General features: G+C 52.5%; 1 protein-coding gene across 1 annotated transcript in view; it reads right to left on the reverse strand.

Annotated features, from left to right (window-relative positions):
• The window catches only part of Atg4b (autophagy related 4B cysteine peptidase), a 28,721-nt gene that overhangs the window by 5,795 nt on the left and 9,457 nt on the right, over window positions 1–13,469 (reverse strand). The window contains exons 4-10 of the mRNA XM_070000121.1: window positions 9,872–9,970; window positions 8,731–8,832; window positions 8,365–8,437; window positions 7,335–7,414; window positions 2,680–2,873; window positions 863–941; window positions 423–568 (exon numbers count right to left, since the gene is read on the reverse strand). Coding sequence (XP_069856222.1) covers window positions 423–568; window positions 863–941; window positions 2,680–2,873; window positions 7,335–7,414; window positions 8,365–8,437; window positions 8,731–8,832; window positions 9,872–9,970 — 773 coding nt within the window. The remainder of the gene's footprint in view (window positions 1–422; window positions 569–862; window positions 942–2,679; window positions 2,874–7,334; window positions 7,415–8,364; window positions 8,438–8,730; window positions 8,833–9,871; window positions 9,971–13,469) is intronic.

Raw genomic sequence — 13,469 nt, forward strand, 5'->3', positions numbered from 1 at the left:
GGCTGCTGAGGCTTACTCCTGAAGTCCTACTCAGGAGACTGAGCTCAATGCCAGCTGGGGCAGTAAAGTCCAATTAACCACCAAAAAGGCAGACGCAGAGGTGCGGCTCACGTGGTACAGCATCAGCCTTGAGCCAAGTAAGAGCTCACACCTGTCATCCTACGCAGGAGGCTGAGATCTGAGGGTCACAGTTCAAAGCCAGCCCAGACAGGAAAGTCCCTGAGTCGCTTATCTCCAAATAACCACCAGAGAACCAAAAGTGGCGCTGTGGCTCAAGTGATCGAGCGCTCGCCTTGAGCTGAAGAGCTCAGGCCCGGACTTCAAGCCCCACGACCAAAAAGAAAAAGAAAAAGAGAAAGAGCATGAGGCAGTGGGTGCTCAGGCCCCAGTACCCCCACCACAAAGGACAGCTGCTCAGGTACCACGGCAATGGAAGGGTCGAGCTCCCCGATGCCCATCCTGCAGGGAGGGAGCTGGCAGTGGAAGCTCTCGTCTGGGATGAAGCAGCCGTCGCTGAGCTCCACCGCAGGCTGTGTCGTATGGGGGTCCAGGTAGATCAGCTCCTCACCTGACAATGACGATGAACGGGTCAGAGGGACAAGGGAGAAGCAGGCAAGGGCTACTTGCCACGCCGGTCAGCTTGACAAACCAAGCTGAGGGCCGCAGCAGGCAGAGGACGGGGCAGGGACTGGGAGATGCACAGGGCCCGGCAGCCAGCCGGTCTGGATGTCAGGAGTGGCCCCTCACAGAAGAAGCCAGCGGCTGTCCACCGGGGCCCTCCGTGATTCCATCACAGCAGGTGTGAGGGGCGGGGGGGGCGGGGGGGCGAGAGCCCTTCGCACGGCAGGCAGGCCAGACTCACCCATGTAGCCAATGAAGTAGTGGGCGCTGTTGGGCTTCCCTCCGATGACACCCAGGGACTGGGGCATCATGAAACAGTGCTGTGGAAGAGAGGGGGCTGCTGAGCACAGCACGGAAGACACCTCTGGGCAGGCACAGACATCCCACCCCACCCCACCACGGGATCCAGGGAAAACAAACCCAGAGCCATTAGTCTAGAGAGCTCTGCCATATCCCACAGGTTCAGGGGAAGAGAGCGAGGGCCTAGAGTGGTCTGCAAGAGCAGGGAGAGGTGGGGGGCGGGGCGGAGCCAGGGGGCAGGAGAAATGGGTTTCAGCCTTTAGAAAGAATATATGTCACTTGCAGGGAAGTGGACAGACCTAGAACAAATCACACAGGTGCGGTAAGCCAAGCTCAGAGACAAATAGCACATGCTCTCGTTCACATGTGAAAGCTAAACCACAGTACACAGGGACCATCTCTGGGCATTCACAGACAGACAGGGAGACCAAAGGAGGATGCGCGTGGGCGAGGAACACAAGGGCTGCAGGGGCCAGGCGCAGCTGACCCTGTAAAATGGTATGGATGGAAACAAGAGGCTTTTTCCTTTGTTGCCGTTTGTTTTCATCTTGTGTCAGTTTTTAGGAGGGCAAAGGGTGGGGGGGCACAGAAACGAAAGTGAACAAATGCAGCAGTGGTACTCAATAGACACTGTTCAAATGAATTGTACGACTGTGGGTGAGATGGAGGGGTGACAGTGTACAACAAGAAATGGACTCATCAGCTGACTTATGTGATTGTGACCCCTCTGTACGTCAGCTTTATAACACCAAAAAAAATTTAAACAAGGGGGAGCTGACACTGAGACTACAGCAGAGAGCAGTCAGAGAGCCAGAGGAAGAAAAGACCAAGACAAGAAACCCTGTCTGAGGGGAACACTGGGGGGGAGGGGGAGGGGTGTGTGGGTGTGTGCACGCGCATGTGCATGCACAGGCATGTGCCAGTACTGCGCTGGAACTCAGGGCCTGGGGGCTGTCCCTTAGCTTTCTTGCTCATCAAGGCCAACACCAGTACGTGAGCCACAGCTCATTTCCAGCTTTTGGCTGGTTAACTGGAGATGAGTCTCACAGACTTTGCTGCCCAGGAGGGCTCTGAGCCTCAGTCATCAGATCTGTCTCCTAGAGGGTGACAGGTGTGAGCCACCAGCGTATGACAAGTACATTGTATTATTATTTTGGCCAGTTTTCATCCTGGCGCTGTCCCTGAGCTTCTTTTGCTCAAGGCTAGCACTCTACCACTTGAGCCACGGTGCCAGTTCCAGTTTTCTGGTGGGTAATTAGCAACAGATAAGAGTCTCACAGCCTCTCCTGCCAGGCCTGGCTTTACACGGTGACCCTCAGGTCTCAACACCCTGATTACAGGCATGAAACATGGCACACACAAAGTGAAAGATGTTTAACAAAAGGCAATGTTTCCACTCCATATTTTGAATCAACTGAAGCTCCAAAGGGCTTTGCCTGTTGCTTTTGGGGTGCAGATGGTGATGTCAGCGTCACACAGGGAGGAGCTCTCCCAGCATCTGGGACTTCTCGCCCTTTCCCGGCCCTCAGTGGGCCCGTGGGCCCACGCCATCCTCAGACACCTGGGAGGCTCAGCAGGACTTGAATGTCAGGCTCCTGCACTGAGGACACCTTAGGAAGTTCTTCATGTTCCAATTCTCAAAAACCTTGTTTTATTTAATGTCTCTCCTGCCTCTCTTGACCAATGGCTGCTTCCCGGGGGATGCTGACCACAGGCTGGGAGGAGGTGCTTGGGGCCACGGCCACGCTCAAGACCCACCTTCAGCGTCTCCACGTAGGCCTCGTTGATGTCTGTGAGCCCCAGGCGCAGGGGGATCAGAAGCACGAGTGGTCTCCAGGGCGACGGCCTGGGGGCGGCCTCGGCCTCCGCAGGAAAGCCGTTACAGTGCCGCTCGGAATCCGCAGGGGGTGCGGCAGCCCCGGCACAGGGAAGACCAGCCCTGCACAATCTTCCTGGACAAAAAGATAGGATTTTCACAGGCCAAGCAGTGGCAGGAAGGGCTCCCCAAGGAGCAAGCACATCACCATGGCACCATCAAGAAAGGTAGCAGGAAGCAAGTGCTTCAAACGTAAGTCAGCCAGGAAAACAAAATTTCTCCAGAATCCTGCCACTCAGAGAACATTCAACTTAAAAAAATCATTGAGAAATAAAGCACATAACACCAATTAGTGCAAGAAAAACATCATGTGCACTCTAGAGACAAAGTAAGGACCCAGCCTAACAAGAGCCACTTACCCATGCTCCTCAGCAGGAGGCATCAAAGAACAGCTTTTGCTCTTCCCTTAGGTCTGCTATCTGAATGCACTGGGCACGCCTTCAACAAGTACATCAACTAGGGGTGTGGGTGTGGGCAGGAGACAGTCCAGCCTACCACACCGTCCACACTCTCAGGAGCCAGGGTTTGCGCCAGGGGCGGGCAGGGAGCACAGGGGGAGCTTCACCGACGGGAGACACCAGCCAGTGCTCAGCAAACAAAATCAGACTCTCAAAGACAGGGCCCGATGAAAGGGTGCATCAAACCAACAGGGAGAAGTAAAACAGCAGTTAAAAAGAAGAACCCAGGAATCCAAGGGTGCTTTAAAAAAGTGGTGATTTAAAGTAAAGGAGGGCTGGGAAGGTGGCTCAGTGGTGGAGCGCTCGCCTTGCATGCATGAGGCATGCATGAGTTTGATTCCTCAGCACCACATAAGCAAAAAGAAAAAAAGCAGGAAGTGGCGCTGTGGCTCAAGCGGTAGAGCGCTCGCCTTGAGCTGAAGAGCTGAGGGACAGCGCCCAGGCCCAGCATCCATGACCAACAAAAAATAAAATAAAATAAAATAAAATAAAGGGAAGAGGTAAAAGGAAAGTGGGAGTTCCTTCTCAAGAATGTCACTCAATAAACCTGTCAGGAAAACCACCCTTTCCAGTCATTAAGTTCACCAACACATTAGGGACCAACCTCAGATTTTTTGTTTTAATTATAAGAGGAAAGTGTACAGTTCCCCAGCAGACCCAGTGTGGGCATTACCCAAAGGACACACACAGAGACAGACCTGCTGACAGGTAACTGAGGACAGAGTGCCACTCAGTGGCAGGGAACGTCAGAACATTTAACCTAGAGCAAATCAAATCCCAAGGAAACACCCAAGACCAGTGTGAGGGAGTTTAACTGAACGGGATTCCTTTTTCTTTATTTTTTGGTACCAGTACCAAGGCTTGAACTCAGGACCTCATGGTCTCGGATTTCTTGTGCACTGCTGGTTGCTCTAATACTTGAACCACACTTCCAGTCCAGCACTGTGCTGGTGTACGGTACACTTTCCTGTCTTCAACTTTACTGCCTAGGCTGGTTTATGGCTCCATCCTCCTGGTTTCAGCCTCCTCAGTTGCTAGGTTAATAGGAACCCAGCTTGACCTCGACTCTTAAAAATGAGTCTCAACCTGGGCGCCGTGGCTCAGGCCTGTCATCCTAGCTACTCAGGAGGCTGAGATCTGAGGATCATGGTTCAAAGCCAGCCCAGGAAGGAAAGTCCATAAGACCTATCTCCAATTACCCACCAGAAAACTGGAAGTGGCGCTGTGGCTCAAGTGATAGAGCACTCACTTTGATCTGAAGAGCTCAGAGACAGCATAGTGCAAGCCACATGACAACCAAAAAGAAGTCTCACAGACTTTCCTGCCTGGGCTGGCTTTGAACCACAATCCTCAGATCTCAGCCTCCTGAGTAGCTAGGATAACAGGTACAAGCTACTGGGCGCCTGGCTCCTTCTAATTCTTTTTTTTTTTTTTTTTTGTCGGTCATGGGGCTTGAACCCTGGGCCTGGGTGCTGTCCCTCAGCTCTTCAGCTCAAGGCTAGAGCTCTACCACTTGAGCCACAGCGCCACCTCTGGCTTTTTCTGTTTATGTGGTGCTGAGGAATGGAACCCAGGACCTCATGCATGTAAGGCAAGCACTCTACCACTGAGCCACCTTCCCCGCCCTCCTTTTAATTCTTAACATAGATTTCCTACTCTCCATCAATGAAAAAAACCTGTGTTGATCTCTGTGTATACCTTCCCACCTCCTGATGCTGGGCCTTTCCCTCAAGAACTGAGTGTTTCCTGAGGCATCTTGCAGGGCAGGAAGAGGCCAAGGCAGGAAGGCTTAGGGTTAACTATGTTATTTGGGTGATTTGGATGTTCTAGTCTTGCAACTTAGAAATAGCATGGGGAACATGTATCTTTGAGTATTTCTGACTCACCAAAGTTGGGGTGTTTAGCTCTAAAGACAATTCTCACCTAATTAGGGGCGCTTCCTCTTACTCTTTGGGAAATTTCCACTGCACATATTTGGTTTTATACTTCTGCTCAACTATCTCTATAAATTCAGCTATCTTGGTTTTTCTCCTAGCCCTTTTCTTGGCTGTTCTGGCACTGATACTAAATTTTCTTTTCTTTTTGCTGGTTCTGGGGCTTGAATTCAGGGCCTAAGCGCTCTCCCTTAGCATCTCTGCTCAAGGCTAGTGCTTTACCACTTGAGCCACTGCTTCACTTCCAACTATTCTGGTGATTAATTGGAGGTAAGAGTCTCCTGGGCTCTCCTGCCCAGGCTGGCTTTGAACCGCCATCCCCAGCCCTCATCCTCCTGAGTAGATAGGATGACAGGTATTAGCCACCAGTGCCCAGCAATTTTTAACAAACATGCAAAGAACACTGCTTCCTTCTAGTGTGTTATTTTTTTCTTTTTTTCTAATTTACTTTATTGTTGTTTTAGATAGTGCTATTTCTGAGTGAGTGATAAAATCACTAACATTTCTTTCTTCATACTTTTCCTAGAAAGTTTTATAAAAAGTTTAAAGCTGGGCGTTGATGGCTCACGCCTATATTCCTAGCTACTCAGGAGGCTGAGATCTGAGGATCATGGTTCAAAGCCAGCCCAGGCAAAAAAGTCCATGAGACCCTTATCTCCAATAAGCCACCAGAAAACTGGAAGTGGCGCTGTGGCTCAAGTGGTAGAGCACTCGCCTTGAGCTGAAGAGACCGACAATCAATCACTCAATCAATCAATCAATCAAAAGTTCAAGAAATAAGTCAGAGAAAAAGCCCTTGCACTGGCGTCTCGAGGAGCCGGGAGGGGAGGAAGGGATGCTTGTTCCCACAGCTGTGGGGTAAGTGCTGCTCCTTACTAGGTCAGATTTTGGCCCCTCCCGCCACCACCAATACTCCCATGAGGCCGGCCAGAGGCGAGCAGTGCGACTGAGGGGCTTGTCACTCCAGCAGGGAAGTGGCCTGTGCGCCACCTGGCAGACGCCCGTGGTGGCTCACATACTCTGGCCACGCAGGCAAGGTCCACTCACTTCTAGTGGGTCCAAGGCCAGCAGCTCACATCTAGAACTCCAAACTTAGAGCCACTTTCTAAGGTATTCTTTAGAAAAGGTGCTGCTGGGCCGTGTGAGTGGATTCTAAAACACAAGAGCAGCGTGACTATGGCTGCACCAATACTTGTGAACACCCAGGCGTGCCCTCCTTCCAGACGTCAACTCTGCACACCTGGGTCCCCTCAGGTTGCTGACAGGCAAGTCACTTCCTTCCCTCGGTACTTCTTTCTTGAGATGAGGTAACTCACTGTGGCCCATTAACACACACAGAGGCACTCAGCCAGAATTCCTGCCTGAGTGTAGCTGGACGCCGCTGCTTGCTTGCTTCCTTTGTTTCCCCAGTCTTGGGCTTGATCTTGGGGCCTGGGCACTGTCCCTGATCTTGTGCTCAGGGCTGATTTCCTCCCACTTTGAGCCATAGCATCGTTTCCAACTTTTTGGTAGTTAGCTGGAGATAAGAGTCTCACAGACTTTCCTGCCCGGGCTGGCCTTAAGCCGCAAACCTCAGATCTCAGCCTCCTGAGTAGCTAGGATTACAGGTGTGAGCCACCGACAGTGGCTAAGAGTTGGTTATTTCTTGCATACTGCTTTTTATTCACTCTCTCTCTCTCTTTTTTTTGCCAGTCCTGGCATTTGAACTCAGGGCCTGGCACTGTTCCTGAGCTTCTTTGCTCAAGGCTAGCACTCTACCACTTCAGCCACAGCGCCACTTCCAGTTCTGTGTATGTGGTACTGAGGAATCGAACCCAGGGCTTCATGCACTCTACCACGAAGCCACATTCCCAGACCGTCTCTGTCTTTCTTGACGGAGTCAAGGCCTAGGCTGGCCTTGAACTTCTAGACTCAAGGATCCTCCTAACTCAACATCCCTCGTGCCAGACCGCAGGTCTGTGCCACCGCCACCAGCCTTAGCCTGTGGATAAAGCTGAAGGGGGGCGCGGCGTGCCAAGAGAGACTGAGGCCACCAGAGGTCTCCTGTGGCCCTCCCCCTCAAGCACTGCTCCCTCTTGGGCTCAGCAGGGAACGCGTGTCACCCGCAATGCCGCCTCCCTGTCAGCGGAGCCCTGAGCCACTTACTGATCTCCTCCATCACTACAGTGTTGTCCATTGCTATGTGAACCGCCAAGGAGCTCCACGTGTCGAACACAGCAAGCTTCCTGTAGAAAGCGAGAGAACGTGCCCATGAACTTTCTGCTCCCCAGAAAAGATCAGTATTTGAACAGCTTCCCAAAGGGAAACACCAAGTCTCAGAAAGTGAAGAGCAGGTCCTACTCCACAGACAGGAAGCAAGCTGAGGATGATCACTGCAGCTGCCCCTCAGGAGCTGACTGCACAGAGCAGTGCTGGGAAACGGAGGAGCAGCCCCCCAGACACCAGCCTGGTCATCACAGCGCGCGGCAGGCCCAAGCCACCGTGTCGAGCGGCCCTTCCCCCCGCAGCCTCACGCCTGACAGACTGGAGGCCCCACAGGGAAAGGGCCACACGGCGTGGGGTGGCAGGGACCCTGTGACAGAGAGGACAGTGGAACAAGGACACTGAGGGAAAGCTGCAGCTAGAGACAGTTGTGCAAGACATCAAGCTTAAGCCCAGACAGCGCCCAGAGCCCCTCAAAAGTGCTGGCTCCAAGGGCCGATAACCACAGGAACCGTACACCGGCCAAATGACTATGCGGAGGAGGGGAGTGACAAGTCCCTGGAAATGGCAGGAAGAGCCGCTTCAGAGAATGAACGGTGCTAGACGTCCAAAGGGACACATGTCCCACAGAATAACCGAGGCAGGCAAGCAAGCTCGGACCAAGCTGCAGACCCTGAGTGACGTGGCAGGGCACAGTCCCCTGTGCCCCTGAGGAGCCCAAAGCCCACCCGGGACACACCTAACTGCCATGGCTACCACTCCACATGGGTCTCTGGGCAGAGGCCAGGCCCACCCTGGGCCCCAGGTGAAGGCTCCCACTTTACCAGCACACACGAACCCCGCACATGAGACAACTAGGCAGGGTCACCATGAGCTCCTCCTGGTCTTGTAAAGAAAGAGCCAGACCCCTTGTTCCTTGTTTTCAAGGAACATGGAAAGCCACCCCAGAGGGAAAAAGAGGCTGGATACGCACTTGAGGACCTGGGCGACGGTGTTCGGCCCATACCACTGGCCTATAGACTTCCCTTCACCAACTCCCATTTGAGCTGCAGGAAACAAACCCATATTAGCAACACATCCACCACAGACAACCCAATACCCCACCACCTCTAACGCATGTGGTGCCAGGAAACAGTTACAGGGCGGTCTAGACAGAACAACCGCCTGACCCAGGACTGCCAATCTGGAGACAGAATCTGGTTTCCAGACTCTGTATAGGGAGAGGGGCAGCGTCTGAACTGCTGCTGGACCACCCACAGCAGCACCTAGGGCCAGAGTGGCCAGAGTGACCTAGAGCCTGGCTCCTGCTCCACAGAGAAGCCCCCCAGGGAGGCCCCACCTATCTGGTGGATGGAGTAGTAGCTGTCCTTCCTGTCCAGGAAGGCGCTGAGGACGCTGAAGTAGCTGTCAGGCTGCCTCTTGCGCTGCGCCCACCTCCAATCTATGGGAAACAAACACACAAGAGCACACTAACTCAGACAAGCCCCAAACTTCTTCCAACCTTTCTAAAGTAAAAGGCCAAATTTGGGGCTGGGAAGGTGGCTCAGTGGTAGAGCGCTTGCCTTGCATGCCTGAGACCCTGGGTTCGATTCCTCAGCACAACATAAACAGAAAAAGCTGGAAGTGGCACTGTAGCTCAAGTAGTAGAGCGCTAGCCTTGAGCTGAAGAGCTGAGGGACAGCGCCCAGGCCCAGGGTTCAAGCCCCATGACTGACAAAAAAAAAAAAAGCCAAATTTGTCAGGAGCCGGTGGCTCACCCCTGTTATCCTAGCTACTCAGGAGGCTGCGATCTAAGGATCGCTGTTTGAAGCCAGCCTGGGCAGAAAAGTCCCTGCGACACTTTTATCTCCAATTAACCACCCAAAACGTGGAAGTGGCGTTGTGGCTCAAAGTGATAGAGTGCTAGCTTTGAGCACAAAGAGGTTCAGGGACAGCTCCCAGGCCCTGAGTTCAAGCCCCACAACAGACACACACACACAGCCAGATTCACCAGGATCTCAAACATACAAAACACCAACTCATCAAAACAAATCCAGACTGAAAGTAAAATACAGTTAAAAAGGAACAGTTATAGATAATCTTTAAAATACAAGCATTCATATAAGCACTCTAAAATCAGTTCCTCTAACCAATAAAAACCAATAGGTCGCCAGGCGCTGGTGGCTCATGCTTGCAATCCTAGCTGTTCAGGAGGCTGAGATCGAAGGACTGCAGTTTGAAGTTGCCCAGGCAGGAAAGTCCGTGAGACTCTTATCTCCATAACCTACTAAAAAAGCCAGTAGTGCTGTGACTCAAATGGTAGAGCACCAGCCTTGAGCAAAAGCAGCTCAGGGACAGTGCTCAGACCCTGAGCTCAAACTCCAGGACTGGCACCAAAAAACCAAAACCAAAAACCCAACAGATGTCACAGAAGCTTCTGAACTCTAACTTGGGTTTAACCGATGGTTCCTCACCACAGCCCCCCAGTCACCATGACTCACCTCGGCCTAAGTGTCGGCACACAAGAGCCTGGGCAAAGATCATCTGTCCGCACCGCAGCATGCAGCCCCAGCCCGTGTCTGAGGTGGGGCCTGTTCCCCCTGTGGCAGAGAGAAAGAAGCATATGCTTAACAGGGCCACCAGGCCGAGTCCCGGCCGGAGTCCTGAGTCGACACCACATCACAGCACCGACCCGGGTCCCTCCAAGCAGGAAAATATATGAACAAGCCAGTCATGTATGACCATGGCTGGTGGCTTGGAACAATAACCCCCAAGATGAATCCAGAAAATGCAATTTTCCTTGGTTACCAATTTACCAGAAAGGAAAAAGTTCATGATGTCCAGTGTTACTGGTGTGGATGGGGACACGCTGCAGTGTTACTGGTGTGGATGGATATGTGCTGAGTGTTACTGGTGTGTATGGACACGTGCTGAGTGTTACTGGTGTGGATGGGGACACGCTGCAGTGTTACTGGTGTGGATGGATATGTGCTGCAGTGTTACTGGTGTGTATGGACACGTGCTGAGTGTTACTGGTGTGTATGGACACGTGCTGAGTGTTACTGGTGTGTATGGACACGTGCTGAGTGTTACTGGTGTGGATGGACACGTGCTGAGTGTTACTGGTGTGGATGGACACGTGCTGAGTGTTACTGATATGGATGGACACGTGCTGAGTGTTACTGGTGTGTATGGACACATGCTGCAGAGTTACTGGTGTGCATGGACATGTGCTGAGTGTTACTGGTGTGGATGGACACGTGCTGAGTGTTACTGGTGTGGATGGACACGTGCTGAGTGTTACTGGTGTGTATGGACAAATGCTGCAGTTACTGGTGTGTATGGACATGTGCTGAGTGTTACTGGTGTGTATGGACACGTGCTGAGTGTTACTGGTGTGTATGGACACATGCTGCAGTGTTACTGGTGTGGATGGACACGTGCTGAGTGTTACTGGTGTGGATGGACATGTGCTGAGTGTTACTGGTGTGTATGGACACATGCTGCAGTGTTACTGGTGTGTATGGACACGTGCTGAGTGTTACTGGTGTGTATGGACACATGCTGCAGTGTTACTGGTGTGTATGGACACGTGCTGAGTGTTACTGGTGTGGACAGGGCACGTGCTACAGTGTTACTGGTGTGGAGGGGACATGGGCAGTAGTGTTACTGGTGTAGACAGGGCACGTGCTACAGTGTTACTGGTGTGGAGGGGACATGGGCAGTAGTGTTACTGGTGTGGACAGGGCATGCACTGCAGTGGGTACTGTAACTCCCCACACTTCCAGCACATGTGCCCTGGGCCCTGCTACTTCATGTCCAATTCTGGGATCCAGAAAGACAACATATACTCCAGTGAAAATATGTAACCAACACGTGGAAAATATCCTGCTGGTCCTCGGTGAGTTCAGTAGAATGCCATGGAAGAGCTGTAATGAGGAAGAAGGATGTACACCGTGCCGGTGAGGGTACACCGTGCTGGTGAGGGTACACTGCTGGTGAGGGTACACTGCTGGTGAGGGTACACTGCCGGTGAAGGTACACCGTGCCGGTGAGGGTACACCTTGCCGGTGAGGTTACACTGCTGGTGAGGGTACACCGTGCCGGTGAGGGTACACCGTGCCGGTGAGGGTACACTGCTGGTGAGGGTACACCGTGCCGGTGAGGGTACACCTTGCCAGTGAGGGTACACCTTGCCGGTGAGGTTACACTGCCGGTGAGGTTACACTGCTGGTGAGGGTACACCGTGCCGGTGAGGGTACACCGTGCCGGTGAGGGTACACCATGCCGGTGAGGGTACACTGCTGGTGAGGGTACACCGTGCCGGTGAGGGTACACCATGCCGGTGAGGGTACACTGCTGGTGAGGGTACACTGTGCCAGAAAGAGTACACTGCTGGTGAGGGTACACTGCTGGTGAGGGTACACCATGCCGGTGAGGGTACACTGCTGGTGAGGGTACACTGCCGGTGAGGGTACACCATGCCGGTGAGGGTACACTGCTGGTGAGGGTACACTGCCGGTGAGGGTACACTGCTGGTGAGGGTACACCGTGCCGGTGAGGGTACACCGTGCCGGTGAGGGTACACCGTGCCAGTGAGGGTACACCATGCCAGTGAGGGTACACTGCTGGTGAGGGTACACTGCCGGTGAAGGTACACCGTGCTGGTGAAGGTACACCGTGCCGGTGAGGGTACACCGTGCCAGTGAGGGTACACCATGTGGGTGAAGGTACACCATGCCTCTTCCCTCAGTAAGAGCCCCTTCTACACAGGAGCACCACACAGTCTGCAGGGCCCTGGAAAGAGCTTTCCTCTATCACCCTCACCCACTTCTAATCTCTGCAGAGTCACACAAGACCACCCTTGTCTCCTCCACAACAAAGGCACCCCTCTAGTCCAACCTCTTCCAGGGACCAGGCCCATGTAAAGAACAAGCTTGGCCAAGGTGTGATACTGGAATCTATAATCTGTGGACTGAAAGTCTATCCCCAAGCTCTACCTGATGAATTACTGAACTAAACATTAACCTACAATGATGTGGATTTTATTTCTCCAGTGTTCTGGAACATGAAGCCAGTGTATCCCTTTACTTCACTGTTGGAGAAAGAATGAAAAGAAGGGAAGGTTCTGGGACCTGGCCACAGGGGCCATATAGGATCAGCCTGGTCCCTAATGGCCAGTCTAGGGGTCTCTGGCTCTAAGAGGCAAGGCTGAAAACAGGTCTATAGCCCCATCCAGGGGACACAAGGGCAAAAATTCACTGTGTGTGTGTGTGTATTTGTGCCTTTACACACCAGGCACACACTGGGGTTCAAACTCAGGACCTGAGCACTGCTCTCAGCTTTTTTTCATTCAAGATCGGTATGCTACCACTTAAGCCACATCTCCACTTCTGACTATTTTTTGCTGGTGAACTAGAGATAAGAGTCTCATAGACGGGGGCTGGGAAGGTGGCTCAGTGGTAGAGCGCTTGCCTTGCATGCTCGAGGACCTGGGTTCGATTCCTCAGCACCACATAAGCAAAAAGAAAAAAGCCGGAAGTGGCACTGTGGCTCAAGTGGTAGAGCGCTAGCCTTGAGCTGAAGAGCTGAGGGACAGCGCCCAGGCCCAGAGTTCAGGCCCCATGACCGGACCCAAAAAAAAAAAAGAGTCTCATAGACTTTTCTGCCAAAACTGGCTTCAAACTATGATCTGCAGATTTTGGCCTCCTGAGTAGCTAGGATTATATTGGGACCCACCAGCCCCCACAAAAATCACGTGTAAGGAATCTACTTTAATGTCCCATGAAAGCACATCATACAACCTTGCTCTTCAATCTTCCCAGTTGAGGATGAAAACTATGTGGTACTAGGGACCCAGGACACACTCAAATATACAACTAGAACCCAAAATCTTCTGAGGCAGCATACTGTCTTACTGTGGCCAACACCCTGCTTCTCCACGTTTAAAATGCTGTCCTGACCCTTAAGGCTGACTTGAAGCTCCAGTAGCAAGCTGTAGTTTGCTGGCAGAAAACACCACCACCCGGTTTGGAGCTGAGCTCTGGACCTCAGACTATTTATTTATCCAGGGTTGCTTTGGAGATAAAATGAGGTATC

This window comes from Dipodomys merriami, unplaced genomic scaffold, assembly GCF_024711535.1.
Source record: "Dipodomys merriami isolate MVZ:Mamm:240054 unplaced genomic scaffold, mDipMer1.0.p SCAF_1, whole genome shotgun sequence".
Lineage (NCBI taxonomy): Eukaryota > Metazoa > Chordata > Mammalia > Rodentia > Heteromyidae > Dipodomys > Dipodomys merriami.